This window comes from Natrix helvetica, assembly GCF_964273705.1.
Source record: "Natrix helvetica genome assembly, chromosome: 2".
Taxonomy (NCBI): domain Eukaryota; kingdom Metazoa; phylum Chordata; class Lepidosauria; order Squamata; family Natricidae; genus Natrix; species Natrix helvetica.
The window spans coordinates 151,176,926-151,199,382 of record NC_138552.1 but is presented as its reverse complement, the minus strand read 5'-3'; the positions used below and the strand labels follow the sequence as shown (position 1 = coordinate 151,199,382).

The window sequence follows — 22,457 nt, the reverse complement described above, 5'->3', positions numbered from 1 at the left end:
AAAACTTGTATAAATTCCATTTCCCCCCTCTTCTTACAGTTAAACGCTTTTACAGTGTGGCATACTGTACACAAAAATGAATTAGGAAATCTGTTTTGTATTGCAATGCTTGATTTGTTCCACTAGGAGGCTCACATTCCCCATATATCAGTTCTAAATTTAGTTTTTCTTTTGAAGAAAAGCAGTAGTGAAGTAAATTACACTATACCTTACTATTATTGGGGTGATATTGCTTAATATTTGCTGTTGATTGACAATTACGTTCATTTAAAGAGTACAAAAACTATTGTCCCGAATCCCTAAAAATGTGCTGAGGCAGACTGTTTCAAAGAATGAGCTTTTAAAATGTACCCAGAAGAGTTAAAAGCAGTGGGAGTCCATGAGATACAAGTATGTCGCACTGCTAATTCTCTGCTTTTCTGGACGTCTCACTTTTGCTAAAAATAAATGTGAGGAAAAAAACCATTGAACATATACAGTTGTGCAAGGTTTACTATTTCTTATTTGCATAAACCACAGTCACCTATGCAGTAATAAACAGAAATCTAAGCTGGTTCCCGTGTTTAATTATTTGCATCCCTTTTATTTGTTTCCTTTCCTTTTCCTATTTTTATATTTTTTTTCTAAAATGTCTAATATATAAATATATAAGGAGAGAGCACGAGACAAAAAAAAAAAACCTAAGCTGGTGTTACATAGTGGTAGGTTCATCAAGACACTAACCCCAGTTATTTTTCTGAATGCCAGATGAGCATTTGTTCAGTAACTGAGAATTAACTATGCTTGTAAAATCTGTAAGTGCACCTTCTGTGAGATTAATATGTCCACTGCTGCTTTGGGATAAAATCCTAAAAATCCTTCATCATATGAATAGGCCCTTGGTCTGCAATGTATATACAACTAGACCTAAATATATTCATTTAGTGCTGTTTTTAACAAAATTGGGCAATTTATCTGAAGCAGAACCGCAGACTGTGAGGGGGAATTCCTGGTGTCGAAATGCATAGTGTTCAGGCCTAGCTTATTTTGAGGTACAACATTTCACAAAAACCTTTTCCCGGGAGTGAAAGTAGAGCAACAGTAATCAATAACATTTGCTGCAGGTTTGTGAGACCCAAATCACCTTCCAAAATATTTCTCTGAGGATCACCTGCTTTCTGTGTGCAGCTCAGGGAATAGGAATAGGAATAGAATAGGGTAGGGTAGGGTAAGGTAGGGTAGGGTAGGGTAGGGTAAGGTAGAGTAGGGTAGGGTAGGGTAGAGTAGAGTAGAACAGAACAGAACAGAAATGGATAGAAATAATAGAATAGAATAGAATAGAATAGAATAGAATAGAATAGAATAGAATATTCTTTATTGACCAAGGGTGATTGGACACACAAGAAGTGTTTCTCTGTTACATAAGCTCACAACGTATATATAAACAACAAGTAATAGGTCATAGATCATCAATCATAGTTACAATCATTAATCATAAGTTACAATCATTAATCATAAGTTACAATTGATAAGAAACCAATAAAAGAGGATAGTAGGGAAGATGAGAAAAAATGAGAAATGAGACAGTGCTGTGGAATTAAGTGTTCAGCAGAGTGATGGCACCGGGGGGAAATTATCTTTGTGTCTAGTTGTTTTGGCATGTAATGCTTTATAAGGGGGGCATTTGCATTAAAATGTAGGCAATTCTTGATATGGATTGACAAGTCATTGGACTAGCAAGTCTAGATTGTTGAAGATGACTAAAATAACTCTCTAGGTATCCTCCCAGGAGGGAGTCTGTCAGGGGCTGAACTTGGGTCCAGTCTGCAACTCAAGTTACAACATCATAAACTATACTTGGCTATTTTGTCACAGTAAATCATTGTCAAATAAAAAACCTGTTTTGGACAGTATAACAGTGGAGTGAACCAAAATAATAATAATAATAATAATAATAATAATAATAATAATAATAATAATAATAATAATAATAATAATAATAATAATAATAATAATAATTAATAATAATTAATAATAATTAATAATAATTAATAATTAATAATTAATAATTAATAATTACTTTTTATTTGTTAGCCGCACCCTCTCCTAAAAGGGTGTCAAGAAAGGACACATCACTAGTAGGGATGTTCCTACTCTTTAGTTACAGATGGGCCAAGGTCTTGGATTCTGGTTAGTGTTAGATGAAGCTTTCTCTTTGTCCTGATTTATGTATGATTACGTACAGTATATATTGGAGCAAAGTGATGTAGCACAATGAAAAACACTGAATTGTTTTTCGGAGCAACTTTAGTTTTAGTTTATGCTTGATTTGCCCTGCAGGTCTTCATTGCTGTGAACTGCCTTAGTACAGATTTCTCCTCACAGAAAGGTGTCAAAGGCCTCCCTCTCAATCTTCAGATTGACACCTACAGCTACAACAACAGAAGCAACAAACCCATCCACAGAGCTTACTGCCAGATTAAAGTCTTCTGTGACAAGGTAAAACTGCCCAAGTCCTTCTTGAATCTTTTGTTTCAGCCAAACATTTAATGTAGCCACGCAGGGGTACCAGGACCTGCAAAGAAAAAGAACACTAGCAGAAAGGTGATCAGCTATCCTTTGGCTCATTGGAGTTGATGAAAGAGACAGTTATTCTCTGGTTGTGGGGAGATGACCAGTGAAAAGTTGCCAAGGAATCAGCATCAAAATAACACAGTGTGCTATGTATTATGTACAGATGATCCTCAACTTACAACCATTCAGTGACCATTTGAAGTTATGACGACATTGAAAAAAGTGACATTTGAACATTTTTCACACTTATGATCACTGCAGCATCCCCATGATCATGTGTTCAAAACTCAACGCTTGGCAACTGACTCATATTTATGACAGTTGCAGTGTCCTGGGATCATACGATCAGCTTCTGACAAGCAAAGGGAGTGGGGAAGCCAGATTCACTTAATAACTACAGTATGTTACTAACTTAACAACTGTGGCAAGAAAGGTCATAAAATGGGGCAAAATTCACTTAACAAATGTCTCACAGCAGCATAAATTTTGGGCTCAGTTGTGATCATAAGTCGAGGACAACCTGTAAATATGTAGGTGGGTAGGTAAGTAGATAGGATGATGTATTGTATATGTTTGTCCCATAGTGCAGCCCTTGAGTGAGTTGAAATGCAATCAGAATTTTTTTCAGCATTTGACAGTGCCTGATATGATTAACTGCATTCTACCTTTCATATAGTTGATAGCCAAAGGCAGATTCCATCAGTTCTCCCCCTCCTTTCCCCCCCTCTCTTTTGCTTTATTATTTCGCACAATGAAGAATCCTGAAACACTCAAAACATTACACACTATTTTATGACCTTGAATTCTATTTCCAGTAGAAAAAATACATAAACAGAGTTAGACTCATTCTTTATACACACAGGATAGTTAATAAATCTGAGTAACAACCAACATGGATTTTGTTACTCCCTCTTAGATTCCACCTGTTAAATTTTATTTTATAATTGATAGCATTTGGATTATATTTTTATTTACTTAACAAATCTTGCCTAGAAGATTTGTGCCTTTAAAATTGTGGTAATTTTAGTCCAGCTGAACTTTATTAAATAAACTGATTACACGACACAATTCTTGATCCAGGGAAATTCTAAACCCTGGCTATTTTCAGCTTTTAAGAACATAACACTATACTTCATTAGTCTGCCAACTTTGGCCTACTTGGTTTTTTTCCCAATGACTTTTGGCATTTCCACAACATTTGTTATCAAGTGGTCACTCTGTCCTATAAATTCTGTCTCCGTCAACAAAAAAAACTAATGCCAAATTTAAGTGAGACATTGGGGAATAAAGCTTATCTGTTTAATCTCTGTTTAAGACTGCTTTAATCAAGATTGCTTTGAACGAGACAAGAGCAGGCTAAAAGGAATTTGTAAAGCTCAGTTCAGATTTCAGCTTCTTTTGATCAGCTAGCGTGACACAACCTGCAATTTCCTGAGGGGTTTCCAGCAATATGTCTGCATTTTTTCCATGCTGTAGTCAATAATAAATCTCAATCTTTATTTTTTTTTAATTCAATGTCGTAATGTTTCATTATAGCATTTAATATTACTGTATATGTTATATTTTTAATTTAACTGACTAAGCACTGCAAAATTGTTTATAGACAAATCTGAACATGAAATGCTTCTATAGCCAGTTTGGCCTAGTGATTAAGGCATCACCCAGAAAGTGGGAGACTGTGAGTTCTAGTCCCTCCTTAGCCAGGAAAGCCAGCTGCGTGACCTTGTGCAAGTCATTCTCTTTCAGCCCAACACACCTCACAGGGTTGTTGTTGTGGGGAAAATAGGAGGAGGAAGGTGTGCTGGATATGTTTGCCACCTTGAGTTATTTCAAATATAAAATTCTTAAAAGGAAGGATGGTAAATAGATAAATAGTAATGATAATAGTAATAGCCAGGCCTTTTAAATATTTGTTTTTTTAAAACAACAAGAAGAACCAATCATTTGGCCTATTGCTATAGATCCATTGCTTGTCTTCCCTAGAGAAATAACCATGTTTTTCAAGAATGCCTTCTATCCCAGCAGTTTCTGATAGGAAGACAAGGTTACTTGTTTCCTTGGCTGGCTTCTCTGAAGTGCAATCAAAACAGCCCAATCTCACTACCAATTATGTTTTTCTGTCTAGTCTCCATGATGTCACGCCTTCATCTCATACCCAGCACATAGCTGAAATAAGTTAAATTGTCTTTAGATGTTCTTCTTTCCCCTTGTTATTGTTGTGGATACAATCTGACTCCTTCATTGCCCTATTGTTAGTGGCATGGTTTATGACCTTTTAGGGGGTAGGATTAGTACAGATCCTATTGGCCACTTTAGCCTGGCATGGAGCATCTCTTCCACTCTGATATTAAAAAAAAACGTTTTGCTGGTTGTAAAATTGGCATGCAGATTACACTGCCTGAAAGTTTGTATACAGTCTTTTAAAACAGGTTCAAATGAAGTTTACAAGCAAATGATGGTGTTCACCACTACTTCGAAGAATATATTTGTTAAGACAGCGTATGTGATTCATGACCTTATAAAATATCTTAATGGTATGTTGATAGGCTTACAGAGTAGGCCTTGATTTTTCTTGGCCGTCATGCCAAAATGGTATGCGTGGTAGTTAAGCTTCATCCATGATTATACAAATTTGCCTTACAGTTATTGCAGCTTGACTAGCTTGTGTAGTGCCTGACTTCAGAGAGTGTAGGGAAGTTGAACTCCAAAGGTAGATTTAAAAAAAAAACAACTTAAGAACTGGACATTTTCCTTCCTTCCTTCCTTCCTTCCTTCCTTCCTTCCTTCCTTCCTTCCTTCCTTCCTTCCTTCCTTCCTTCCTTCCTTCCTTCCTTCCTTCCTTCCTTCCTATAGGGAGCAGAAAGGAAGATCCGGGATGAAGAACGGAAACAGAGCAAAAGAAAAGGCAAATGCAGTGACCCCAGTTCTCAGCTGAATGCCTGTAAGTAGAAAATATAGAGTGCCCTCTAATAGAGTGGAAGAAGTCAAATAAACCTTATTTACTGTGTAAACCAGAAATGAACAAACCTTTTTATTTTATTTTGTTTTGTTTTTTAGGAAAAGGATAATTTTCCTAGAGATAATTAAGTTACTCGTTCCACTGAACTTTGAGTTAAGAGGTGAAAAGGAATAATGTAAACAGTTTTAATATTGTTGGTGTAAGACAGGCCTAAAATATAATAATACAGATCCATACCTATATCTCTATATATTTATGTCTATAACTATAACAAGGGGACGCAATGGCTCAGTGACTAAAGACACTGAACTTGTCAGCCTGTGTTCAAGACTCGAGTCCATACAATGAGATGAGCTCCCGTTATTTGCCCCAGCTCCTGTCCACCTAGCAGTTCAAAATCAAGTAGATAAATATGATATGAAGATATCAGCATTCCATGCACATTGGGTATATAGCCATGCTGGCCACATGACTATGGAAAATGTCTTTGGACAACGCTGGCTCCCTGGGCTAAGAAATGGAGATGAGCACTGCGCTCTGGAGTCAGACATGACTGCACAGGGAAACTGTTACCTTTATAACTATACCTTTATTCTCATCTAGCTGAAAATTTATTAGACTGCCAAATCTTGCAAGATTCCAATATTCTTGCATGAAAATTCAGGGGGGGGGGGGGGGAGAATATCAAAATCAGATGAGATTTCAATTGAAAATATGTAACACCTTGTTGTAAAATACAGGCATTTTATGAGATTTATCTTGTAAAGCTTTTGGCCATTGAAAGAAACATATTTTTGTCATATTATAGCTTGTGATCATATTAAATTATGTATAAAAATAGTAAGGGTGGGATATAAACAAACAAAAAATAAATATCAGCCTCGCATTATATAAGCATAATATTAAACTTTTGCATAACTAAGAAAAGGATTCAGAGCCAAACTGTAAGAGTAATATGCGATAAAATAAATTAATTTCTGTCACTGAACTGATAAACTGTACTTTAGCTGAAAGCTTCTTCTCACAGCAACCACTCAGAATTATTTTTGCAAATTGACAGATGAACACAACATGTACCAAACATATGGGTAGGAAGAAAGACAATAATTATTTCTTTCATTTCCCAGTTGCCTGGAATGGTTGGGAAGGGAATTTTGATGCTCAGGAATCTGGGGCAACTTTGGGGTTGGACACTGATTGGGCAATGCTTTTTGTGTGCGTGTGTGTGCACTTGGCCCAGCACTTGTGTGCTCCAGCTCTTGGTCAGCTGGAGGTGAATATTTTAATAGCCCAGAGTGTTCCCTCTTTGCTTTCAGAGTTTATGGTGAGGAGAAAGAAAGATGATAGCAGTACAACTTTCAAAGGATTGAGAAATACAAAAAGTGGTACCCGGAAGAGCATTCTGCATCAGTGGTAGAGAACATCTTAGCTCCAACCACAATCTGTATTGCTAAATACAGCTTTGTGTTTAGTTTAAAGAGGAGCCTCCTTCGCAATTCAGTGTTTAAAAAAAGAACTCTTCTGAGACATGCTTAATTTTAAGAGTCCCGTATTTCTTTCTCCCCATTACCAGTTTCTGATGTCAAGGTACCCATGCTTCCCTCCCATAAGCGAACAGACATCACCATCTTCAAGCCATTTATGGATCTTGACACTCAGCCAGTTCTCTTCATACCTGATGTTCATTATTCAAATATTCAGCGTGGAACTCATGTAAGTTTTCTTTCTTGCTAATTTTTGTCAAAGGATGATAGCAATTAAAAAAGGGTGGCCGGGTGAGAGAGCTGATCTTTGTTACCTAATTGCCTGCAGTTAATTGGTTGTCCTTTCGGCAATTTGAGGGACAGGCAATAATTCCTTGGCCTTTTTAAACATTGGATGGCGATACGGTATCCCTGGAGACAGACAGCTTAGCATTGTCTTTGCGGAGAGGGTCTTTGGAGAATTAAGCAAAAGCCATATTTTAATAGATAGTGCTGACCACATAATCTAGAAAGCTTCAGGTTGGACATGCAAGTGGCTTGCAAACCACTCACTTAAGATATATGTGTATTTTTCTTTTGTGGAAACCAAAGATAGATCCCGAAGGCAGCATTAATAAGGCTAATTCCAGTTTGATGCATTCTAACTTCATAGAACTTCATAGAACGTAGTATTCTGTCGATACTATTCTTATTTATATCGCAGTGTCAAATATTGTACAGATGCACTAATTTAGTTAAATCATTTTATTTACAGCAGCTAAAAATAATGCACTCTCTCCTGCTGGAGCATCTCAATGAGACTTTAACTCAAAGATATTAAACTAGAGCAAACTTGATACTAAAACAAATAGATTTATAAACAGCAATAAACCACATAAAAAAACATCAGAGGACTCTCAAAGTTGCTGTCCAGAAGATACAAAATAAACTCCCTTTGAAATTAAATAGTTTCTATTTGTCAGGAGTGAGCTGGAAATGAAAGAATATGTTGTACTGTTATGGGGAATTAATCTTGATTGTCATCACATAAAAACTGAGGTCCAAGTGGAAAAATAGTAAGAGCACCATATGAGAGGTAGGAAGAAAAGAAAAGTGGTCTGTTGCATTTATTTAAATGTAGTGGGATAGGTCCAGAGAATGAAACATTTGAAGGATGCTTTATGATGATGCTTATACTACCCTTTCCCCCCAAAAATAAGAACTCCCCGGATAAGAAGCCCCCTTTGAGCGTATGCGCTAAAACAAGCCCTTCCCCGAAAATAAGCCCTCCCCCAAAATATTGCAACACAGCAGCAGCCATGAGGTGACCATGCTCGCCGCCTCCTGCACCTCAAAAATAATAAGACCGCCACGAAAATAAGGCCAAGCACTTATTTCGGGGGTCAAATGAAAATAAGACCGTGACTTATTTTCGGAAAAACATGGTATTGATCACTTGTCAATATGGTTCTAGAATGTTTAAAATAGCTTGTGTCCCTCCTTTCCTTGTAGAGTTTTCCTGTTGCATCTGATGAAATGGAAGGAGAAGGGTGAGTTTTGTTATTATTTTTCTCATTCAAGTTCCAATCATATTTACAGAATGCTCTAGTTATTTTTGTTCTAACTAAGTGACTTTCTAACTGGGCTAGAATATGCAGTATAGTATGCAGTATAGATATAGCATCCGGTGCTATTTAGAAATATTGAACTATCATTCTTGTGGTCTTCTTTTGTTATATCAGTTCTGTGATCATTGTAGCCATACTGGTCAGAGATCGTGAGAATTGTACTTCTACCTGAACAGGTTCTCATTGGGCAAGTAGATTATTTTACATCATATAGGTCAGGGGTGTCCAAACTTGAGAACTTTAAGACTTGTGGACTTCAATTCCCAGAATTCCCCAGCCAGCATGGCTGGCTGGGGAATTCTGGGAGTTGAAGTCCACAAGTCTTAAAGTTCTCAAGTTTGGACACCCCTGATATAGGTAGTCCTTACAACAGTTCATTTAGTGGCCTTCAAAGTTACAACAATACTGAAAAGTGACTTATGATTATTTTTCACACTTACAGTATGACCATTGCAGCATCCCCATGGTCATGTGATCAAAATTCAGACAATTGGTAACTGACATATATTTATGATAGTTGCAGTGTACTTAGGTCATGATCACCTTTTGCGAACTTCTGACAAGCAAAGACAATGGAAAGCCAGATTCACTTAACAGCTGGAGTGATTCCCTTAACAACGGTGGCAAGAAAGGTTGTAAAATGGAGTAAAACTCACTTAACAACCATTTCACTTAGCAACAGAAATTTTGAGTTCAATTGTGTAGTAAGTCAAGGGCTGCCTGTAGGAAGAAGAAGAAGAAAAAAATCGCTTTAAATTTTTTTTCCAACTACTGTATTTTTTGGCGTATAAGATGAACCAAGATTTTGAAGAGGTAAATCTAAAAAAAAACTGTTTGCACTCTGCCGGCCTCCCAAACCCTCTGCACGCCTCATTTCTTTGTAAAAAACAGGGCATGCAGAGTTTGAGAGGCCTGCAGAGTGCTCCTGGGGCTAAAATGAGAAAAAAAATGTTTTTCACTTGTTTTTGCCCTCCCCAGGCCCCAAGAGCACTTTGCAAGCCTCCCAAGCCCTCTGAATGTCCATTTTTGTGAAGGGGGTGAGGTTTTGGGAGGCAAAAAATACTGTATTCAGTGTATAAGACGTACCCAGATTTTCACCCTTTTGGGGGGGGGTGCGTCTTATACTCTGAAAAATACAGTATAGTATATAGTATGGTATCAGAGAAGCCAACAAATATTTCTGTTTTGGAAAAGTAATCATTCTTCGTGCATGCGTTATACCATTCTCAGATTGACTCTGTACTTCTGTGATCTTGCCTCCTTGTTTCCAATGGGTAGTTCAGCCAATTTATTACCAGCTCATCTGCAATGCAGAAAGATTCAGTCAGAAGACAGTTTTCAAATAAGGATGAATCACCTTGACATGCGCCTTGCACTTGTTAGTTTATTCTAAAGCTCTAAGCAATGATGCCTTCATATCTGTATTGACATGGAATTATGCCATGCAGAAGAGTGTATACCAATTTTCTGTTCAGTGCAACCTTGTGAACAATTTAATGCTTGGACTGATATCTGTGGCGCAGCATTGGGAGAAAGTCAGTGGCTCAGCGGAAGAGTACTAGTTTTGCATGACGTAGTTTCAGGTTAATTTGCCAACATGTCTAGTTAACGTATTTAATTATTTAACTGTTTTGTATGTTATTTAACTGTTTTGTATGTATTTTATAACATATTTTAGTGACTGTACACCGCCCCGAGTCCCTTTCGGGAGAGGGGGCGGTCTATAAATATGAATAATAAATAAATAAATAAAATAAAATTGATTTTCAGTTAATAGTTGTTGAGGAACAGGCTGTTCTGGACAATGTTCTCTAATTGGGTAAATTGACCATAAACCTAAACTCCATATAAGGAAAGTAAGCATATGAAAAAATACATTTTCCTTTTCTGCAATGCCAACATTATGAGGCTGTTTTTATTTATGCAGTTATATCATGCCTTTTCTTTAAATGCCGAAGGATGAGCTAAGAGATAGTGAATGGCTTAAAGTCATCCAGTGAGTTTGCATGGCTGATGCTGGACTGTAACCTGGTTCTCCGCTTTCTAGTTGTTAATTATTAAATCATATTGACATAATGTCTAATTTCAGGACCCTTACAATAAAATGAAGGCCCTTCTAATGATTACAGAAGTGTGTTAAACATATTGTTTCTTGATTATATTGATTAACATCTTAACTAGGTGCTTAACTAGTAGATCTTGCAATTGTATATTCTCAGTTCATTTCTCTCAATGCCCTGAAATATTTAGGTACAATCATCTGCCTGGTGATTGCAGTAATGCCAAAATGGATTGATTAATTGATCAACTGATTTTCCTTTTAGGTCTACCATGAAGAGAGGGGCTTACATAAATGAAGATGAATTTGCTGCTAGTCCAATTAAGATGTCCAGGATAGAAGAACCAAAAAGAGGTAATCCATCCCTCAAGGAATTTTAGTTATTGTTAAATTTATATTTCATATTTATGCTTTAGTAAGCATTCAAGTCATCTTACAAAAGGGAAACAAATACAAAATATAAAACAGAATCATAAAATTGAGACAAAATCAGTGCAATCATTCAGTTTGTCAAAATAATTGTGGCATTTTTTTAATTACTGGGAGAGTGGGGACTAAAGGCAATTCCTACCCGTAATTGGGGATCAGAGGAGTCTTTCTCTCATGTATTAGATAGCTGAGCTTCTGGCAGTGTGGTCTTCTTTTAATACTGTAAGCCACCTTGAGTCAACCATGTGTGAGCAGCTATATAAATTTGTTTAATAAATAAATCTTCATAATCTACTAAATAATTAAGCAGGTTCCTAGTGGGATAAGTGGTCCCTCAGACAGGCTCAAAGATATTCAGGACTGTATTACAATGGACAATACCAAAATCTTAAATGTAGTGCCCCGTTGGCAATTAGCAGCAAATATCAGCAAGGATCATTTGGTACAAACCTTTTGTAATGTCTATGTAATGTCCGTGCAATCTCAGCCTGGAATGGAAGTCTCCCCAAAAAAGACATCTGGAGCTGCCACTGCTAAGCCAAAGATCACCACAAATTGTTCAGGAGGAGAAACTTTTGTGACTATTATTGTCTCTACACTGTCTGAGCCATTCAAACAGAGCAATAAGCACTCAGAATTGGAAGAGTGTTGGATAAAGCTTTAGATCAATAAGAGATAAGTCCTGTAGACTTATGCTTGCCACCTATAGCCTGCTGCATCATAAATTAACTCAGGCCCTAGCTTAGAGAGCTGTTAGCCAGGCCTCTACCACTTGCCAGATCCATGTTTTAATTCAAGATAAGGTAATAGATGTTATACTGCTGTGTTTTTCTGAAAATAAGATAGGTCTTATTTTCTTTTGACCCCTGAAATAAGCGCTTGGCTTTATTTTCGGGGAGGTCTTATTATTTTCGAGGTGCAGGAGGCTGCGAGCATGGGCACCTCATAGCTGCTGCTAGGTTGCAATATTTTTGGGGAGGGCTTATTTTCAGGGGAGGGCTTATTTTAGCGCACGTGCTCAAAAGCCTTGTTGGGCTTATTATCTGGGAGGTCTTATTTTCAGGGAAACAGGGGAGCAACTCATCTGCCAGTAAAAAAACAGGTCAGAAGACCTACCTTCATTGCTTTCTTGATTGTCATGGTTAGATTGCAACCTGAAAGAAACGCATCTTTCCATTGCAATGGCCAGGTGGCAGTTTCCCACCATTTTGCCCCCTGCCAATTATATATAAAAATATTTCCTCCCAGTCATGTTCCATTCCTCATTTCTCCCCATCTTCTTGACACATCTCCCAACACCAAGCCAGTTGATTACTAAACCATCAATTTTAAAAAATCATCAAGCTAGACCAACCTTTCTCTTGTTAGAACTTTGCTTATGCATGACATTGAACTGGTTGGTCCAGTTGGACGTATATAGCTTCTACAAGAGGCAAGGGGCAAGCTAATTATAGCCACTGGGGCCAGGTCCTCTCTCTGTGATGTGCTAAGTATGGTGCAATGAATCAAGTCTTCTTCAGAGGGCCTCCAGCCTGCAGGTTTTAAACAAGGATTTCATGGTATTTTAAAAAAAACAGTATCGCCGAGAAATAGGTGCTACAAGAGGTATTTTGCCTTATTTTATGGGAAAAACCTCTTCACTGCATACAGCTATTATGCTGTTGTAGTTAATACATTAGATTAAGAGTCAAGAGAACTAGGTGAAGTCCACTTCAATTACAGAAGCTCACTGGGTTATTTTGTCTGAATCTCTTTTAGTCCTATTTTACCTCCTAAGTTTAATGTAGGGAAAAAAATAGGAGAAGAGGAATATATACTCAACCTGGAATTCCCAAATAGTTGTAGAAGATACAGCTAATAAATAAATATATTCAGATTGCCTAGAAGCGTCCCACAGCTGGTATTTTTTCCTACTCCTTTCCTTTCCTGATAAGAAATGAATATGTGGACACAAGATGCACGTGGAGTGGCCTTAATTAAAATTATCCTCTTATGAAAGTGATCATTTGATTAACTAGCTAGGAAAGAAGATGAGAAAGAATGGAGCTGGTGTTTCTATAATGTTTTACAGAAGAGCTCCTAGACCTAGGCACTCGTGAGAAATCAGACCTTGTCTAAATAGTGTGTACTCGGGAGTCAAGTCCAAAGTCCAAAAGCAACTATGTCAAGAAATATGTCACATTTTCTCCATGTGACTTTTCAACAGGGCAAATACAGTTGGCTTGTTTTTCTATTTTGGTGTAAGTCACAAAATGAGTCACTGGTTTCTGTTGAGAATTCAAGAATCTTATCTGTATTCTTTCAGACCTAGTTTCTCCTTGGTGTTCATTTTTAAGCTCCTTTGCTTCAAGGATTTTTTTTTCTGACTCTGGAGTTTTGAACTCCTTGATTGACATGTTGTTAATATAACAGCACATAATCTAAGAGGACTTTGATATCAGTTGTTCAGGAGAAGTAAACTGAGGACAACCAATATATTATGTTGGACTTCCTGGCTTTAAGTGAGCTTAGTCTCATCAGTTTTTTTCAGAATAAGATACAAGAATTGTTAGGAAACAAAACTCTGATAGCATTCTAGTTTGTTGAATATCTAGAAACTGGTGTTCACAGAAGGAGAAAACTCCTCAGTATTTCCTGGTAAGGCTAGAAAAGCTTTTTTTAAAAATACTTGGCAAACAATGCCTGTCAGATTAGATAATATTATATTGGGCTCTAGCAGTATTTTTCAACCTTGTTGACTTTAAGATGTATGGACTTCAATTCCCAGAATTCCCTAACTAGCATGCCACCTGGGAAATTCTGTGGAGTTGAAGTCCACACATCTGGAAGTTGCCAAGGTTGAAAAACACTGGACTAGATGGCCAATGTTTTAATTCAGCATAAAGCAGATTATATTCTTAGTCACATATGCTAATTAACTATTGTATTTCTTCAGAATACAACCTGAACTACAGGAGCAGAATTGTAGAGTCCCTTCTATGTTAAACCTCTTTAGGCAGTCTACTAGCACAGGGGTCTCCAACCTTGGCAACTTTAAGCCTGGAGGACTTCAACTCCCAGAATTGAAGTCCGCCAGGCTTAAAGTTGCCATGGCTGGAGACTCCTGTACTAGCACATGATACGTGTCCTAATGGAGCAAGAGTATAGATCTTGCCTCTCTCCCAAAAAACTTGGTAATATTCTGCAGAGACTCTTCCCACTCTGTTGCTGAATTGCATGTCTAACCTGACAGAAAGGGAAAAAATGGAGATACATGATAACTGTGCCTAACTGGCTTAATTTAGTGAAACTTCTGATTGTTAGAAGATTCAACTCCATCCTAGATATAGGCATTACTGTTTTTTACACATAATATTTTATTTTGAAAATAAGTAGGTTTTTTCCCCCAAAAAAACTTAAAAAATATTTACATCTACATTATTAGTTTAAGATCAGTAATGTATTTTACAGTTTATTCTGTGATAACAAAAAGTCCTTAATTGTCTAGACAATTTTAAAAGGCATGTAATATATTAATAATGGGGAGATGCATAGCAATAAGTTGGAAGCATTGAACTTTCCTTCATGATCCTCTATGTATTTTTAGTTTATTTTTTAAAAAGAAATATAGCAGTGGCTTGACTTCTAAATCCCATCTTCCTTTGCACAATCAATTCCGTCCAATATATTTGAGGAACCATTGAACAAACTGAAGGAAGAAAAAAAAATCAAGTACCAGGGTGTTAATTGGCTCATTGTTCAGAACAAATTTGGAAACCTGGCAGGGTAGCTTTCCAAATGTACTGCCTGATGCCAGCAGCAGAGGAGGTTAATTTACAGGGAACTAGAGGCCAAACTATGCTATATTTCCTGTACTGCGGTGACATAATCTGGAGTGGGTTAACTAAGCATTGGGAAAGGGTGTGCGTATATTCTGCCGTGCTTTGTCAAAGCAAAATAAGGCCAGTGAAATATTAAAAGTGCCATTTCTAAGTCACCCCAAGCTAAATTATTTGTTTCACGTTTTGTCACTTGCTTTTGGCAAAGAGAGAAAACAGTGTTTATATATTTTTTTTCTTTTATCACCTTTCTTTTAGTGTTGTTGTATGTCCGGAAAGAATCAGAAGAAGTATTTGATGCACTTATGCTTAAAGTTCCATCTCTGAAAGGTCTTATGGAAGCTGTAAGTTGTAAGGATCTTTATTTATTATACTGTAAGAAAAAAAATGGAGAAACCTACATATCTTCTTCTTTGTACTTAATCTAAATAGCTACTGTGTACTGTCTAAGTGTAGGATTTCAAGTGCTTGAATTATTACAAAAAATTTGGACACGTCCTTATTCTGAACTAGCATAGAGCATGTACCTTCTAGTTGCTGGAATTCAAGCAACAGTATTATTTCTGAGACATCCTATCTTGCATAGAAAGGTATAATAGCATGCTTAGGAAAAACTGGAACCTGACCGCCAGTATCTTTATGGATGGCCAGGAATGCTGTATGTGACATGGATGTGATTACAAACGGTAATGTACTGTGGTTTACACCAACTTTATCTTTCTAAAAAAAATTACGTGAAAGGCTTAATTGACCATAACCATAATGGAAGATAGAAGTCAATATCTATAGGACTTCCTGGTGTTAATCATGGCATATGGAAAATATGAATTTGTGCTTCTGCTCACCACTATTTCATGGAAAGACAACAATTGTAATGTTATACAGTATAAAATATAACATTGGTTGGGTATGCAAGCAGAAACCTAAGAGTTGAATCAAATGGGATGGGGTACTTAAGAATTATATCAATAATGAATGAGTGTTGAATGAATGTAGATTGAAAACAAAAAAGTGAGTGAGCAGTAGAGAAACATTTCAGAACCATGCCTGTTTCATGGTTAGTTTGTTTTTATAAGGGTTTTCAACTGCTATTCTTATGTGATTTCTGTTGCTTCAATTTTGGTTGTTTTTATTGCTTTCACTCTCTTGTTTTCACACTCTTTTCATTGTTAGCTGCCCAGGGTCATATATATGAGATGGGCGGCCTATGAATTATTAGATAAAAAAATAACTGATGTTTGAACATTTAGAGAGAATGTGAGAGTTCAATTTGCAAATCAAAGAAAGAAAGGAAGAATGGAAAGGTTAAGAAACATGAGAAAATCAAACAAGTCATGACTGAATGGAGATGACGAGAAAAAGAGGGAAATAAGAAATTTAAAATTCAAAAGATGACTAATGTGGAACATACAGTAGTAGAAGCAAGGATCATTTGCAAGGATAGAAAGATATGGACAAGTACAAGTACAGTAAAGGGTATTAACTATATTTGGTTATATTTCATTTTCTTTTTTTCACCTCACACCTTATTTCATTGGTTTACTATTTCATTTTCTATGTTCTGTACGTGGCCTAAAATTGCTTTTCTCAAAAGGGAATAGAATGATGGGTATATATTTACAGCACTTAGGTTTGATTTTGCTGGGTATTTTTTTCATTGGTAGGTAATGGTTATTTATTCACTTGTTAAGCCAAATGCACGTTTTTGGAGGAAATACAAAAATTACAGAATAATTTTAGATTTTTCTAATTGATATATAAACCAAGCAGGCTAAACCAATTTCTTTCCATCACACTATCTGTGCTAACATAATTTGTGAAGAGAATGCATATGCAGGGATTAAACACCAACAAATATTGGTGCCCCCTCCTTTCTGCATACTGTACAAATCTTCATTGGTTTTTTTCTTTCTTTTTCAACCTTGTGGTGCCTCCTTGGGCCTAGTGCCCTAAGCACGTGCTTATTCTGGTTAATGGTTAATACACCACTGCCTGCACATCCCTCTGAGAAGAGGGCAGGGCACTAGTGTAATTTTCAGAAAACTTACAGATTTCTATTATATTGATCATCCAAGAAGTCATTTTTGTTTTGGAGAAAATTTAGTTGTCTGAATTTCCCCTTTCCTTAGAAAATGAATTCTATTTGGCAAGCAACTTCTTCAACAGCAAGTTTTAGAAATGTAATTCTCTCCACACCAAATTTATCATTCATTATCAAGAAAAATGCATTGTAAATTTGTTCATAATAACACATTTTTAAAGTAAAAATTGTATTTCTCTCTCTTTTATCTCTATCCCATGCTGCTAAACTGGATGAAGACATTTTTTTGCATAGGTATATGTAAATTCTACTATAAAAAAAGAATCATGAAAACTGAAAATTAAAGAAACATAATTAATGGCTAAGGTGTTAACATGAAATATATATAAGAAAAGCTTTAATTGGGCTACTTTCACTGTTCCATCAACAGACACATCAACCTACAATCAGCCTACGAATCACTCAGAATTCAAATCAATCACACAGCCAACCAGAGACAGTGCTGGCCCTCAGCCAACCCACGCAAGCCCTTAACCCAACCAGCACTTCACCTTCCAATTACCCTCACCTGACCTGACCTCCCCATCACAAGGCCCTCACTTGACACAATCCACACCTGCCCCATCAAAAGCCCTCACCTGATATGACCCTTACCTGATGTGTCCTCATTATCACAAGACCTACTGATCACAACCCTTATAAGCAGAAGAACATTGACATTGACATCCTCTAAATCCTGCTAAATATGTTACCTAGCCTGGTAACAAAATGCTTGGAAACCAACCCACAAGTTATAGGAATTGTGCACAATTACTAAGAAATTCAACAGTATACATCAGAGATTAACTCAGTTCAGATATCACACTAAATTGCAGCTAAATAAATTTGCTTCATTCAAGCTGTTCTTTGACTTGGGGAGCCATAATTTGTGATCAATGAGGAAACCAGAATCTGGAACTGTGATTATAAACTAGACATTGTTAAACGTAGGCTGACTTGATGCGCGACCTGATAAGGCATAGGCGCAACCATTCCTCCAGAGATTTCTGTTCTAATAAGAATGAACTCACAAAGCCAAAATGATTGCATGACAGTCTGTGGTGTGATGTTGGTTGGACCAATCATTCTCTCTCAGCCCAACCTATCTCAGAGGGGGGTTGTTGTGGGGAAAATAGGAAAGAGGTGTGCTGGGTATGTTCGCTGCCTTGCGTTATTTGTAAAAATAATAAAGGTGAGATACAATACAAATAGAAATAAATAAAAGCAGTCAATGAAATCATATAAGCATATTTATATCATGCTCTCTTTTTTTGCTGTATGTGAATGAAATTTAAATCATGATTTCAGTTCTAATGTATCTTTTGTTATAGGTATTAGCAAATAATTCTGATGTTGTGTATTGTGTAAAAGTATTTTCCCTTCTGTGGTTCAAAGTTTTAATCTTATTTATTTGATTTTTATATTTAGATATCTGACAAATATGATGTCCCCTTGGACAAAATAGGAAAAGTCTTCAAGAAATGTAAAAAAGGGTGAGTATACCTGAATTAACATTTCTTAATTGATGTGCAGTTTTTATCTTTGTCATCTTGCATACAGCCAATTTCTCCTTTCACTCTATCTGTGTCTTCTCCATTTCCCTTGAACCAGAAGGGTGGCGGCAGCTTACATCTACTGTCATATTATCCAGACCAGAATTATTTGTTCAGCAAACTGGGAGTTTTGTCTTTAAGGCAGATTGCACATACTGTGAATTGACTTTGCTTATCAGAAAGTTGCAAAAGATAATCACATGACCCCAGGACACTGCAATTGTCACAATATGAGCCAGTTGCCAAGCATCTGAATATTGATCACATGACCATGGGGATGCTGCACCAATCGTGCGAAAAATGATCATGTCACTTTTTCCATTGCCGCTGTACATTTGAACAGTCACTAAATGAATGTTTGTTAAGTCAAGAACTACCTCTAATAATCTTTTAGTGTTTTTTTTCCTAACAATTGCCATGAAGTTTCATAGAAAGCTGCGTATACTTGGCTTCTGTATTGGCTGCCAATGCCATATTTGTTCTCAATTGCAGAGCAACTGGCACTCTCTTCATTTTCAAAGTCTGCATTATGTTTGCAAATGCCCTGGAATTCATGGGAAATGGATGCCAAGTGGACATTTATTAAACTTTTCTATTGGGCTTCTCCAAGTTACATTTCTAAGAGATCTTTGAGCAGAAGTTAAGTTTGTTTATACTATGCAAATGACCTTTTGCATAGGCTGCAGGATAGGCTGCAAAAGATAAGAAAAAAGGTTGATACCTATAGAAGTTATGTCATTTCCCTTAATATCTTAGTGTTTTCAAGGTTTCTTGCTAATAGCTTATACTGCCTTGGACTGATTAAATTTCCTCCGTTGCTTGCTTAGAAGCTAGTCCATTGTGGCAGTTTTTTTAATAATTAAGTGGAAATCATGAAGTACAGACTCTATGCTTAATATAATTTCATTGAGAAGAGTGTGCTGTTTTGCTAGGCTAACCAGAATATCCAAAGATACTAACCTGTTCATTACTTTGTTGCTGACAGTTTTTGGTTCGTCCTGTTCTTAATACCCCCCCCTTTTTTTTTTTTTAGTATTTTAGTGAATATGGATGATAATATTGTGAAGCATTATTCCAATGAAGACACCTTCCAGTTACAGATAGAAGAAGCTGCTGGATCTTACAAACTCACCCTTACTGAAATCTGAAACCTAATTTGTTGGGCTCCTTGTGGGATCTTTCAGTGAAGGCTCTAAATACAAAACCTCATTTGTTTTTGTCCTCAGGATCCAAATGTGTTTTTAAGGAAGAAGTCATTTTATTCTTCCAAAGAATCTTTGGAATATCGTTTTGTTTTGTTTTTTTTAAAAAATAAGAATGATCAATTGATAAATCAGGCCTTTTGGCTGCAACATTGCACTTGAAACAGAAGAACAGACATTGCTTTTATTTTTTAAAAAAATGAAATTTGCCTATATAACCAAAGCACAATTAAAATGAACTTGTTATTTTATCAACACATTCCCTTATCCATTAAATATGTGTGTAAGTTTCTTTATCAGCTCAGAACTTCCAAACTCCTTTGGTGCTTATAGGAGTTTCAGAAAAGTGTAGGACTGGATTGTTGTGATGTTTACAGCTTCCCAGGGCATAAGTATAAATTTCTGCTACAATTTCTTGTTTCTTGCTTTATGAAGAACTTTAATTGTGTGTATCCCACTGATGAACTATATCTGTATATAAGTGTGGTGTATTTTGAAGGGTTGTAAATGTGTACATAGATTATATTATATATAATATTCAGGATATACAGTGGTATGATTAGATATCTATCTGCATGCATAACATAAAGAATAAGGTGAAGCCAACCTGAAAAAGGCTATATGTATATAAATGTATCACTAAGAAAAGCAATCTTGGTGCTAAATTAAATTTTTGTTGCACGTATTCAATCTCTTGTAAGGGAAAATAGGTAAAAGGACATTTTTGCATACTTTATTTAATTTCTTTTTATTATTAGAGTCTGAGGTGAGACTTGCTCATGTACTCTATGATTATAACTGAAGAAGCATTAAGCATCAAAACTGGTATTAGTGACTTTGGGCTTCAGTTCTCACTGCAATTTCAAACATTATTATTTTCTTTGCTCCAAAAATGTAGGTCTCTACCATTTTAATACATGAAACAGAGATTGCTTTCTCACCATTTTCCATTATAAATCAGAGTACATTTGCAAGGTTTATGGGATAGAATAGATGCTTCCAAAAATAAGCTCTGCAAGCTGCTACTGTAGCAAACAATAATCCTGGTTCCATTCAATATGCTAAGTCATTATGTAGTTTGTTTTGTGCAGGGATTTCCAAGCTGTGCAAACCCCAAAATGGCAGTTTAAGAAGATTGTGATTTAATCAACAAAAGTTCATTAAAAAAAAAACATAACTTAAAATAATATGTGAGCCAGACAGCATAATGGGATTCCTAATAGAGTCCACCCACACTGTAATACCAGTGCTAGTTGCACAGATGTGAATTCAGTATATGTTTTGAAGAGAAAGTGATGTAGCCAGTCACGGGACACGCATTACCTACAACAGCTAGCCAATAAAACTACTTGTTATTTCTTTTGGTTGCCAACATTTTATTTGAGCTACATGTTTATTTTGAAATACGCTTTCTCCATACAACCTGCCTGTGCTCTATATAATACATATGACCCTACTCCAGATTCCTTTTGGTCAGACTCCTACTTTATTTAATATGGTTAGGTTTGTATATTATTTTTATTAATCACTTTGAATGGGCCCCAAAAATATTTTGAGCAAATGTAAACATTAATAGTAGCAGAGGGAAAAAACATCCACATGATGCCCATTTCAAAATGGCATTTGATAAACCTGCATTGTTGGCTGGCTCGCGACTTTTCTGTCACAGCCTTCTCCAACCTCCTGAGTCCTGACATATTAGCTAAATTGCAATCCAATGCCTCTAGACAGCATGAAGCTGTGAAGGTTAGTTCTGCAACAGGCTAACACAAAGTTTTGCCTGGAATTTTGAACACTTAGGCTCTTTGTTATTTGATTTCTTTATCTATTGTGTGTGGTTCTTATTACCACTATAATTATTATAGTTATTATTAGTATTATGTATATTGCATAGCAATAGAATCCTGAGAAATGTTGAAGAGATTGTATATGTTGAAGCAAACCCAAAGAGAATCTTCCCTAAAAGAAAAATATAATAACTTTAATAAACTCTAATAACTGTAAATAGTAATGTATTTACAGAGTAAAGATTAAATAGATCTTGTTGATGAAAACTAGAAACAGTTTAGAAAAATGCTGTCATTAATAATTCAGAGTTGGAAGGAAGATATTATATCAAGATAATTTTTGTATCTGTAAACATGCATGACAATTTCTGTCTTTTGTAAAAAAATGAGGTTTTGCTGCAGACAAAATTGAGTAAATATAAGATTTTTCTCTATTAAGAATGAATGCACTCATGGTTATATTTATATGTAATGTATGAATTAAACTGTTGATTTATTTTGTGGGACATGGGGCTTTTAACCATAGCCATATTTGTAGAGTTCAATGGAAGTGATTCTGCCCATGTTTGCTTTTATGTGTCTGTGTAATTGAACATTTGCTGTAAGGCAAGAGCAATTAAATTTTATATGTCCATTTGTAACCATTCAGTTAACTTGGCTTGGTATTTGTTATAAGTGGAGGTGGGTGTTTGCTCAAAGCAAGGAAAGGCAACAAAATGCCCACAGATATCTAATACTGAAGTCTTGTTTTCCTTCACTTCTACTTCACAACTTTTTTTAAAATAAGAAGTTATTCTGAGTAATGATAAAATTATAAAAAAGCCAAAAAAAAAAGATAATGGGGACATATATTAATTATGTTTAGTGTAATTCTTTCTATTCCATTTACAAAGAGACCTCTTTATAATATAGGACAAATTATTATA

General features: G+C 36.1%; 1 protein-coding gene across 3 annotated transcripts in view; it reads left to right on the top strand.

Moving 5' to 3' along the window:
* The window catches only part of GRHL1 (grainyhead like transcription factor 1), a 62,864-nt gene extending 40,692 nt beyond the window's left edge, over positions 1–22,172 (top strand). For all 3 annotated transcript variants that reach the window (XM_081944997.1, XM_081944998.1, XM_081944996.1), the window contains 8 exons: positions 2,320–2,478; positions 5,407–5,494; positions 7,086–7,225; positions 8,488–8,525; positions 10,928–11,016; positions 15,168–15,253; positions 18,418–18,482; positions 19,576–22,172. In XM_081944997.1, the coding sequence (XP_081801123.1) occupies positions 2,320–2,478; positions 5,407–5,494; positions 7,086–7,225; positions 8,488–8,525; positions 10,928–11,016; positions 15,168–15,253; positions 18,418–18,482; positions 19,576–19,690 (780 nt within the window). In that variant the 3' untranslated portion in view covers positions 19,691–22,172. The remainder of the gene's footprint in view (positions 1–2,319; positions 2,479–5,406; positions 5,495–7,085; positions 7,226–8,487; positions 8,526–10,927; positions 11,017–15,167; positions 15,254–18,417; positions 18,483–19,575) is intronic.
* Positions 22,173–22,457: the final 285 nt, after the last annotated feature.